This window comes from Trachymyrmex septentrionalis, unplaced genomic scaffold (genome assembly GCF_001594115.1).
Source record: "Trachymyrmex septentrionalis isolate Tsep2-gDNA-1 unplaced genomic scaffold, Tsep1.0 scaffold32, whole genome shotgun sequence".
NCBI lineage: Eukaryota > Metazoa > Arthropoda > Insecta > Hymenoptera > Formicidae > Trachymyrmex > Trachymyrmex septentrionalis.
In genome coordinates this window covers 3,266,059-3,278,204 of record NW_017305485.1, presented here as the reverse complement: position 1 = coordinate 3,278,204, position 12,146 = coordinate 3,266,059, and the positions used below count along the sequence as shown (strand labels likewise).

The window sequence follows — 12,146 nt, the reverse complement described above, 5'->3', positions numbered from 1 at the left end:
TCCTCCTCCTCCTCCTCCTCCTCCTCCTCCTCCTCCTCTTCCTCGTCCACCGTCTCCGTCGTCGTGCTCTCGCTAGGTGGAAGGTAGTGTCAACTACATCCCACGTTTGCTCCTCTCGGTGGAGACATTGAGTCTGCGAGAAAAGACAAAGCAAATATACCGAAAAATTATATCAGAAATTATTAGCATAGTAATATTAATGGGATCATATCAATGATCGGAATCAATATTTGGCATTCTCATAGATAGATATTCGATATATTATAGTTTCTCCGATATATTTATATTTCATTCGACATTCGCTGCTAAGCAAACGTCAGATATCAATAACTGTGAGGTACATGCAGAAACGTTTCCTCATGAATACTTCTGCGCGATGACAAAAGGGAATTTAAAGTATAAACTAATACGTGACTTTTATTAAAATCTGTATAACCGAGAGATTAACTTCCCCGCTACTGACGAGATACAGCTATTACATTCGACACAAGTACTCGTATCTGGTTTCGCGCGACGGACGACTCGCCTTAATCCTCGTCACCGCGCTTTAGAAACACTCTAGTGGTATATTAAAAGAAAAAGAAAAAAAAATAAAATAAAATAAAATAAAACCGAGACGAAGGAAGAAGAGAGAGAAAGTTCTTTTGTCGTACTTCGACACGGCATGAGACTACTGTCAAGCGTACCGCGAAAAGCGCAACCAATGCCGCGGGGCTTCCACTCTGTTTCCCTGAATTCGCGCGAAAGACTTTGCACTTTTTCTCTCCTCTCTCTTGACCGCCACTTTATCTTTAAGGGGATCCTAAAATCGTCTGTTTTACGGATTCAAAAGGACTTACACATATACGATTTACGTGTCACACAACACATCACACTAAGCTAAACGTCCCAGTGATCGGAGATGCATCTATTTAACAGTGTATGTGTCCGGATAATTACACAAAATTTATTATTATTAATCTCAAACGTTTCTTTTATTACAATATTATATTATTATAATTGTATTTAAAGATTACAATTAAATTAGAATATTATATTAATAATATTGTAATTTAAAAAAACGTTTGAGATAGTAAATAGTATAAACAAATAAAGTTTTGCGTAAAATACACTGTTAAATTTACAGTGTCAAATTTAACTAATTTTAACATTTTGTGTGTGTGTGTGTGTGTGTGTGTGTGTATGTGTGTGTGTGTGTGTGTATGTGCTGCTACTCAACATATTGTTATTTTATATTAAAGCAATGAATAAATTTGACAGTATATAGTTAAATTTATTGAGCAGAAGCGCAGAGTGGCGATTTAAATTAGTCGAATTTGACACTATAGATTTAACAGTGTAGATACATTTCCGATCACTGGAACGTTTACCATATTACATCGATATTGCACGCGCACATATGTACAAATTTTCCAACTAATCTTTCATATTAGGTACCTAAGTTTAGATATCGTTAAGAGATTCAACACCGCTTAGACCACTTTTGATCTGTCTATTTTTTCAAGACTTGCTTAAGATATCATGAGATGCATAGATATCTCATTCTATCTTAAGGGTGCTGAAAAATATGATGGACCAAACGTATGGTGTCCAATCTCCTACTTGAGGATCTCTACCTAACTCTAATTCTAACAACTCAACATTGTTTGATCAACACTAGTCCAAACCAAGATTGTTTTATACATATAAAGTACAAAAGTTTTATTTAAAACAAATGTTGTTGCGCCAGAAATCGATGAAAAAACGAATTTTCCAACCTCCTTTTCGGCATAAAGTCGACTGGTTTGGACTACGTTACCGTTCACTCAATTATGTATGTGTATATGGAAAGAATCTTTATATAAGGGAAGTTAGAAAAATAATTTATTTGAAAAATAATCAGATAAAACAGACGACTTGAAGATCTCCTTAACGAGCTACTTATTCATCATTCGCGAGCAAACCGGACGCGTTCGAAATGCATCTCAAACTTATCAAGCGTTCGCACTTCCGTTTTCAGAGTACAAACTGTAATGCCGTTTACTCTGCGATTTCCGCGCGGCAGCTTCTTATCACACGCCACTTATCGAACTTGAAAGCGGGAGAATGGATTATCGATGATCAGATAGATCCTTTTTTTTTTTTCGCTAACGCGCAGTAATCTCCTGAATCTTAATTCCGACATGGTAGAAAATATGAAAAAGACATGATAGAAAATATGGAAAAATCTCTCGCGCGTCTGTTACACGAATAAAAATTCCATTAACGAAACTTTCCGATCCGACGTTGCATTTCTCCGTCAACGAGATTTACTTGTTCCGTTAAAAAATTCAAAAAGACGAAATTAACTTATGCCACGACTTCGGAGATGTACTGAGAGGTTCGCTGTAATAAGCGCGTTTTAATACCGGAAGTAACACCGTCGGAGCAGCTTGCGCAGAAAAATGTCGGGCCGAAGTTTCGAACCTGTTACCGTCTAGAATCACAATTCGATTCGCGTTCCTCTCGTGCGCTCTCGTCCCGTCGTCGAGAACACACGGGGATGCCTACTCGCGGGGATGCGACGGCGGTCCAATTACGGACGTATTTCACTTGCTGACTTGTCTGTTTAAACGCGCGCCATTTCGCCGTGGCGGTCTTAATATACTCGCAGGGAATTTTGCGTGTCACGAATTAGATCCGCCCGTGCAACGGCGCATTCGAAAGAGCGCTGTGCCAAGACAGTTAATTTGCACAATTAACTGACGTTTGTAGGCAGACGGAATAGAGACGGCAAATAAAATGCGTTTACGTCTTAAGAAATAATTTTCTCTCGTAGCGTTTCGACGATCAAAGGATTCTAATATCGAATCGTACAAAAAAAAAAGGGCTTCAAAGACTTAAAATGTATTCTCGATTCGATTAATTCTGCTTCACTTTCAAGAATATTGGAACATCGTCCAGTTTTACGTATCGGGAAGGCAAAGCCTGTTAAGGCGAATTAACCTCCGGAGATGAGAATCAGTAAGCAAAGCTTAGCTGTTAATTCAATTTCAGGTGGATTTTGCTGTAATAAATCGGTTTTGTGGAGTTAAAGTTGAACTACCAATTAAAAAAGAGGTTCAAAAATTCTTCAGAATCCACCTCCCGATTCTCCGACGAGGCGACCCGACGCGGCCTTCCCGGCTGAAGGATCTCTTCGAAAGAATTTCGCCAAAACATTTCGCCTTGCCTTTACCGCGTGGGATAAACACTGAGGGGGGGTAGAGGACATACTCGAAGGAAGTAACGTACTCGATAACTGCCATAATTGCGACAGATTCCTCATCGAATGCGGCCAGTTCGATATCCCTGGCCAGGCGGTCGAACTGCTGCTGCGGCAAGGGCGTGGAAGGATGCATGTTGCGCCAGGTGTGCAACGCGATTACCTCCCTGTTAAGTGCGCATGGCATGCTCGACGCCTGTAATTATAGAAATGCCAGCGATATTTAAACCTTTTTGCGGAACGGTATCGTGCAGGAATATACTTTAGGTCTGTCGCGAATACTGGATAGCGGATGGAGTTTAACGTTAAGGTGGATCAACTTCTTGGAGGAGAGGCAGGGGGACATTTTCTTTTTAATTCAGTATTAACTATCGTAATTAAATCTCAATAGATAAACTTTTTTATAGCTATTAATAAAATACATGAATAATATTTTGTTATTATACTTGTAACTAATAATACTTAATTTATATAACATGAGATCACATGAGATCGTAACAAAAAAGTCACATCAACCTACGAGATCACATTTTATTTTTTAAACCTGTACTTTTCTACTGAATGTATTTTACGTTAATATTTGGATTTTTAATTAAAAAAAATCATAAGATTCTTCACATGTTACAAATTACATTTTATATATATTTACTTCATACCATTATTATTTTCGTATTGAAAAGAGGGACAATTCATAATCGCGTCCAATTGGGGACAAAATTTCGGATACTTCATAGGACTGTCCCTCCTAATTTGAGATGATTGATCACCTTAACAGCCTACCTCTCTGAGAATCGAATAATTCGAGCACTTGAAATTCCAGACAATCGTCTGGAAAATATTGAAAAAGTACTCTTACGTTATCTCACCTATATTCCGCAACTGTCTGGTACAATATTACAATCGTGCGGCATATAAATAAGTCCTCGTCTGTCCCGAAGTTTAAATAATACACGCCTTCTCCTTTTAATCTTCAGATTCATCCAGTGTTCGCGCGAAACCCAAAATTAGTTTCTCTTTACACGCGAACGGAGAACTGTCGAGAAATCAACGATATTACTTGTTTGTACTCAATGGCGTTTTATGCCGGTCGACATTTACCGCACGGAACAAAAGCGCACGTATACTTCGCCGTTTGTTATTCGTTGGTATTAACATTTCCGCGGACAGTGTTTCTCGCGCGACGAGTAGGCGCGAACTTCAGTATCGAGCTTCTCGTAACGTTTGCGAAGGTCGAACGGCGTTCGCGTCCGCCTCGAGATAATCGGAAGCGAGTGACGGGACGTCGTTCGAAAATCGATGCGGGCTTGTAATTTTTACCTTACGCGGCGTCTAACGACGGCATTGAATTGTTCATCCCTCTAGGTAGCCTCATTTCATTATTATACGCGGAACGTATAAAATAGCTCGGCGAATCAAATTTCTTAATAATGACATCTTTAACATTTAATGCTACATTTCTTTCCATTTTATCGGCAAATCTCTTTTACATCGTTCGTACGACATAATCAAATAAGGCTCGGTTACACAAATGTGTAAGATTAATTTCAATCTGAGATTAATTTAATCTCAGTTTAATTTACTATCTATCTTCTCCTTTTCTTAATTCTTCTCTCGAAATTCTTTGGGGTAAAATCTCATTTTGAAGAGTGAAAATATTGTGACTCTTGAACAACAGTGGCAGTATTTTCACACTTTCGAAGTGAGATTTCACTTTTTTGAAGTAAGAGCCTTACCAAAAAATGTACAGAGCTGGAAATGGAAGAAGACAAATAGAAAAAGATAAGTAAGTTAACCCGAGATCAAAGTTAATCTTATATTTGTGGAACCGGGTCTAAGTATGTACGGTGAATTACAATATTTTGAGAAGCCTATACTGAAAAAAAAAAAGATTGGCTGTTGCTGCAAATTATAGTAGATGGTAAAATATGACATAGCATTTTTAATTGGCTGCAGCTAATCTTTTTTTTTTTTTTTCTCAATGCAAGTGTATTCTCAAATGTACTGTTAATGTTGTACGTGCGATAGACAAAAATTACACGCTGCAGAATGTTTAGTTTGACTGCTAAAGCGCAACAGAGCGTTAAAGGTGGTCCCGGGACGAAGGCGTTTAAATCGCAGTGGATGGCTGCCAAGAGGTCGGCGGTAGCATTACGGCGTTATCGCTACTTTACGCACTATGAACTCCGCGGTTTCTTTTTTTCTTTACGAGAAATCTAGCCGCGTCATCTTAACCCGATTTCTTCACTGTAAAAAGAAGGATCGTGTAACCTGGTTACGAATCGTATAGAATAACGCAAGGAGGATTTCATGATTTTCAGAAATACCGACATCGCTTTCTGGGCACGTATTATGAGATTATGCGGAATGGATTTTGATCGGAATTGTTCAATTATTCTCTGAGGTAAACATTTTTGGTATTTGTGATTATAATTGTGTTATCATATAATTACGGTTATTACTGTTAAAATGTTAATAATGACCTATATGAGCTATATATATGAATAGTTTTATCAACAAATCTATATACATATAATTAGCAACCGAAAATGACTATAACTATGGTTATTGTTACCACAAAAATAGTTTCAATTACTATAATTTAACTGCAATTTCAAGTGATTTTTGAAGACAATCATGATAAAATGTAATTCTCTCAAAAATGATTATGAAATATAGTTACGTTATAATAATTGCAACCGTTTTTACTGTAATTTTAATACGAAATTGGGCCGATGATAAATAAATCTAATTTAGGTAAGACAAATTTTATTTTCGGTCCTCGGTATCTAAATATTTGGGTGTGAATTTAAATACATATCCAATTTTGTGAACTTCGCGCGGTAAAATTTTGTCAGTCTTGAAACGCGATCATGAAAAGAATGAAAAGAGTAATATCACATATTAAATTGACAAGCAATTTAATAATTACTAAGCATTTTATGAGAATATTAATAATTTGATGTCAATAAAAATCTGAAAAACTGTAAATAATTTATTGCCAAAAAACATTTTTACGATAGCAATAATTCGAATCATTTTTGGTTGCTAATTATTCATCATATCATATTTATATCATATTTATAATAACACGTAATTATAGTTACAAATATGTGAAAAATGGTTCTCTCGGTATAGATTTCTATTGTACTCCCTAAAGAAAACCAAACAATTTCTAGCTCGGAATCCGAAACAGTTGGTAATACGTGCCCGGAAGCAAACGCGATGTTATCACAATCCGAGAGAAGGTATATACCCGGCATTGAACACCGGGGATTAACACGGATAATCTAATCAACCAGCACGCGTGATTTCTTCCGCTAGCAGAAGGCGTATCCGATTTTGCGGCGCGTTCGCGGATATATAATATAAAAGCGGCTGTGCCGCTCAAGCGGTAAACCTCGATTCCCGCCGTCGTGTTCGCATTGGTTCATATAGGACGGGGGGGTAGGCATGTCACAATAGTGTAACTGCGGCCATACACCACCTCGCGGTGTATCCGATCCACTGGAGAATAGACGCTATATGTATAACGAGAGACGAGAAACGCTCGGTGGCTGCACTGACCCTACACCGTCACGCGACCTGCTCCATAAATAAATATAGAAACGCATTGAGACAGGCGGTCTCGTTAATGGCGTTATCTCCGTACAACGAACACTGGCCTTAATTAGTTTGTTAATACGCCCAAGCGATTTGGATATCGTCACGTATCGAGTCAGTTTTCCGCGTTCGATTTCGGCGCAACGTTAACGAAGCCATCCCAGTCGCCTCGGGACTCCGACGATTCTAAACTAAGGATTGGAGTTTAGAGCAACGTGGAGGATCAAGTGAAATCGCAGTAGTCGAAATAATTTAGTACGATTTACCGAGTTGAATCTCTCGAGATCGTCTCTCGGTGTGGTATAAGAACAACCGACGTCGTATCACGGTTTAGAGGTGGAGAAAAGCGTAGGACACTTTCGGAAAGAGAGCGTACCTATATATATATATATATATACTCGTGTCGTAGAAACGAAGAAATTTAGTTCTGAAGAAATTTAGTTCGCAATAGTTTTGGCGTCTACGAGATTACGTGTACCGTAAAGATAATTAAAAACGCCACGGTAGTCGGCAGAGACACATTTTCGCGAATCGAAGCTCTCTCTCTCTCTCTCTCTCTCTCTCTCGGGCACTTATCGCACCCGTGGCATTACGTGGAGAGTCCGTAATGCCGTTTAAAATAACGCCAGTGACAGCTACGGGTTGCAGCGTGCAGATAACTGCGTGTCGCGCGTGTGCGCATTCATCGCGGACAATGCGAGCGATCTTTTAAAAGAGATCTACTTCGCGCACCTATACAGACCTATACAGACCGGCGGATGACGAGTATTAAAATCGCTTGCGTCACTGTCCGCGATGTTCTCTGTTAAGTGGACAGGCGGTAGGCCGCGGGGGCGCGAGCGCGATTATTCGCTGCCAGGATGCGTGTCTAATAATACGTAATGCACAATGTTCGCCGTATCGCGCGATCGGATCGAAGTCCTTCGGCTTCCCACGCCCGCGAAATATCACGGATTCTCCACACGCGGTGTGTGCGTTTGAAATAAATAAATGTACATTTGTATCGCGCGAAACCGACCGAGCTTGATCCTGTACGTGCGATGGAAGGGACGCGCGGGGTTTTTGCTCAAGCATTAAAAATTTCTCCTCGATAAATTGCAGATTTAAAAATAAATTTTGTCTCCATTTTATAAAAATAGTATCATATATAATAAATTTTATGTAATGCTTCCATTGTGTGCTTCTATTAATATTTTCCGCGACAAAAATTGATCGCAGTTTTTAAGAGTTTTATTAAATTTTTTATATTTCTCGCGATAAAAATTAATCGCTATTTGTCAAATTTTCATCAACAGCCTGAACACAAAAAGAACAGTTTTGCTAAAGTATCTAAACATTTTGCTAGGTATATGGATCTGAAAATAAATTGTTGTCGGGTTATTAAAATAATTGTGTGTGTACAATCAATTTTATGTAATATATTTTCCGCAGTAAAAAATTATTCGCAGTTTTTTTTCTTAATTGTTATTTACACCAAATTGTTAATACTCTTATAAGATGCTTATTAACATTAATATTATATGTTATTATTAAATTGCTTGTCTCAATTTAATATGTAATATTACTACTCTAGTTTTGTTCATAATTATGTTTCTAGACTGAGAAAGATGTCGGCGCGCGGTTTGCAGAATTAGATACGTATATTACATTTGCACTAAAACATTTAAGCGCTAAGATTCACTTTGACTAAAAGTAGAATTTCTCTTACTTAATTAGATTGAAAATAATTATGTAGGACGCTCTAACTAATTGCTAAAATGTTAAAATTTTTTACAGAATCGCTCATCATATTTCAGTTTCTTATATAATTATTTTGATAGTCTAACAAAATTTATTCTCAAGTCTGTACATCTACCTACTAAATTTTTAGATAGTTTAGCAAAATCGTTCTTTCCACGAAGATTCTATAAATTTTCCCTCTTGACATAATAAAAGGAAAGAGAGAGAGAGAGAGAGAGAGAGAGAGAGAGAGAGAGAGAGAGAGAGAACGCATAAAGATAAATGTATGACTTGCGTATTCTAAAATATAATACATGAAAAAGATATTTTTCTTTAATTTCCAAAACAATTTTCTGAACAATTTTGTGAGTCAGTCATTTGTTGATGGAAATCAAAATATGCAATTATCAAAATAAATTTATATGTCTCTACAAGACCCGCGGGAAAAATGTAAAGAGAGAACATAATAATGGAAGAATCATATGGAAAAATAAACGCGATTTTTCGCATCAGCGACATTCCCCGTTCCATCGAAAACGATCGCGATTGCGTTCAGCAAAGATTATTTATCCTTATGAGGATCTGTAAATTCACCGGCTCGCGGAAAATATAAAAATAATGTTTCAGCCGCGTGTGTGTAATAATGTAAACACTTTTATCGGCTATCGATTTCGGTCGACCTGCGCCGCTTCTTTTATTACGGGAGTATATATCGGGATACGTGATCCGAGATTGATCGCGGCTAAGTCTAAGTCGCGGCATTAACGAAAAGTCAATCTCGTTGATCGGCTTTGCGGGACCGCTCTTTGGTATCCACGTCCGAAAGAGCGTCTTCGGATCGTCTCGCGCGTAAATTAATAATATAAGTGCGCCCAAGAAGGAGCAAGCGCGCGCGTAAAACATATTAATGACTAAATGGAAAAAAAAAATAGCAGAAGGTCGTGATCCACTTATATGCATCTCTCTGCTTATTACGAGGCGTTACAACCGGCGGCCGTTGCGGCCGTCCCGGCGGCTACACGGTTGAACTATAAATAAATTTTCCGATACGCTGCTCTTTTTGCCGATGAAAAAAAAATATACACACACACACACACACATACATTCTTCCCTTGCACGCGCGTAAATTACGCCGTGCATATTTTTACGGGCCCGTTCGTGCACGGTCGCACGTTAACGTCAACCGACCTCCGGATCCGCGTGCATCCCCGTTGTAAAAAAAATCCCTCCTCTCGAGCGAGGCGGAAACCGCGTTACGAAAATCGAAGTCCATCGAGTGTCTCGCGTGGCGTACCGAGACAACGCCGTTAATAACCTTTGATATTTCATTAATGAAGAACACTTCTTTGTTTCTCGCTCGAAAAGGTTACGGAGGAACGGTAATAATAAAGCGTTGCTTCTCGGACGTTAAACATTTGTCTCCCTCTTCACGTGCTGGAGAGTGCGAACGAAGTGAAACGTGCTGTTAGGAATGATAAAACTCGCTAACAGCCGCGTCCTGTACTTTTTAGAGATCCTTTAAAAGTGTAGACACGAACCGCGTTTTGTACACTGAGAGGAAAAAAACTGCAATTATCATAATTTAACTGTAACTAATAGTCGTTTTTTTTTTTTTTTGAAGGACAATTATGTATTTATAGTTGTTTTAATGATGCGAATATAAATAGTCGATTGTATTATTAATAATAGTCACGCACTGCTTGGAAAGCTTTAGTTTTTTCTTAACATATTTTTTATTTGTTATATTTGTTTGTCATATAAATAATAAGGTCCATTCTACAATTGCGTAAAATGTAGTTGTAGAATTGATCAATCACAGTCGAGTTGGGGGAGAATATTCGACTGGTTGATCAATTTTTACAACTACAATTTCGCTTATAGAATGAGTTTTTGAGAAAAACAATTATATTCACTATAATTGCGATTGCATTTGCTGAATAACAACTTTTTCTATTTTATTTATCATTTATCTTGATATTTTACTATACTAATAAGCAAGAACATTTTCGAATATTTTAGTAACACTGCAGCAACACGTTACAACGTCACTGAAATGTTCCAAAATATTTCTTGCTTCCTGGGAAAATTATAATTTATGATTATTGTTGTTACTATTGTAGCAGTAATAATCATACCCGGGCAGAACAACAAGTCACAATAAAGTCAAAATGACTCGAAAATGAATCGAAAATGATTGAAAAATTACCTTTAATGATCATTTTGACATTATTTTGATATTAATGATTTGTTGTCCTGCTTGAGTAAAAATGGAACTCCTAACCATAATTATTTTACCATGCAATTATAATCACAAATACCAAACACTTTTTTTCAATGTATCTTTTTCTTACCTCTCTCTCTCTCTCTCTCTCTCTCTCTCTCTCTCTCTCAGAAGCTGTTAAAACATGGTGGACCAATAAAAAATGTTTCGCGTCTAAGATGCCGATTGTGTATCTTGAAATGGGGTGTAAAAATGATAAAAGTGAGCAAATCCACTTGAATATTTATAATTTCATTGATCAACGCCTAGTAAATGCTCATTTTTGTTATTTTCACCTCAAGATACGCGATCGATCCCCAAACTTTTATTAGGACGGTATAATATTTTTATTCACGTGGAGAGAAAAAAAAAAAAAAGGAGAGAAGACTCCTCTTTCAGCTCGATCGATAAATATTAACTGCTTTAACGTATAATCGGCCATATCGATCACATTTTAAATTGGGCAAATACGGGATAAATCGGGCGGAGACGTTTGCATAATCGCGCGGTTGCACGCGGTCGAAGATGTCCCTCCTCGATATCCCACCTCCTATCCAAGTCACCGCCGTTTACCGGCGGATTAAGAACGGAATGCGGCGAAAAGGGTCCCGATTAGGGAAAAAGGAATCAATCTCGTGTATCAATTGTCGCGCACGCCTCTCCGTTTCCCAGGATGAAACAGGTGGCACTCGCTATTACCGTGCTGCGGCTTTTATTACATTTTGCCCGCTAGTAGACATAAATGGGACATGTCGATCGAATTACTTCTAACGCGCGCCATACGCCTGACGATGAGGCGGACTATATATCGACGGTAGCTGTAGGTCGGGGATGTCTCTTAAGAGAAAACGGTAGATGTATGTACAACCTAATTCGGTAAAGGGGTATAACACATAGTCGGCCAAGAAGGTATTTCTCAGCGATATACATATACACGATGCATCAGAAGTCCCGCCGGGTCCCACCCCCACCTGCCGGATCCGCTTTGCTCCGCGAATTTCGAGTTTGAACTTTCTTTAGTAAAATCTTAAAGAGCTTAACCCGATATATATCTAACGTGAAGCCGAAAAAAAGAAGGAACTAGAAGCAGCTAGAAGCGAAGGGAAAAATTTCAAACGAATTACATAAATATAAAAGAAGAACAATAAAAAAAGAAACCTCCAGAGAATGTAAATCACAAAAATACAAATGCCAGTTTATGAGTGGAAAAGTTTCTTATTTCTAAATAACAAATTAATCTGACGTTTCGGCCCCTCGCTTGTTGGATCATCCTTAATAATTAACAAAAACGAAAATATGACTGAAATTATTATATGGAGATTAAAGAGAGTGTCGCAGTCAAAT

At 38.0% G+C, this 12,146-nt stretch overlaps 1 protein-coding gene across 1 annotated transcript in view; it reads right to left on the bottom strand.

Moving 5' to 3' along the window:
- Positions 1–12,146, bottom strand: part of LOC108749828 (muscarinic acetylcholine receptor DM1-like) — a 29,693-nt gene that overhangs the window by 7,975 nt on the left and 9,572 nt on the right. Inside the window, exon 11 of the mRNA XM_018488804.1 lies at positions 3,197–3,419. Coding sequence (XP_018344306.1) covers positions 3,197–3,419 — 223 coding nt within the window. The remainder of the gene's footprint in view (positions 1–3,196; positions 3,420–12,146) is intronic.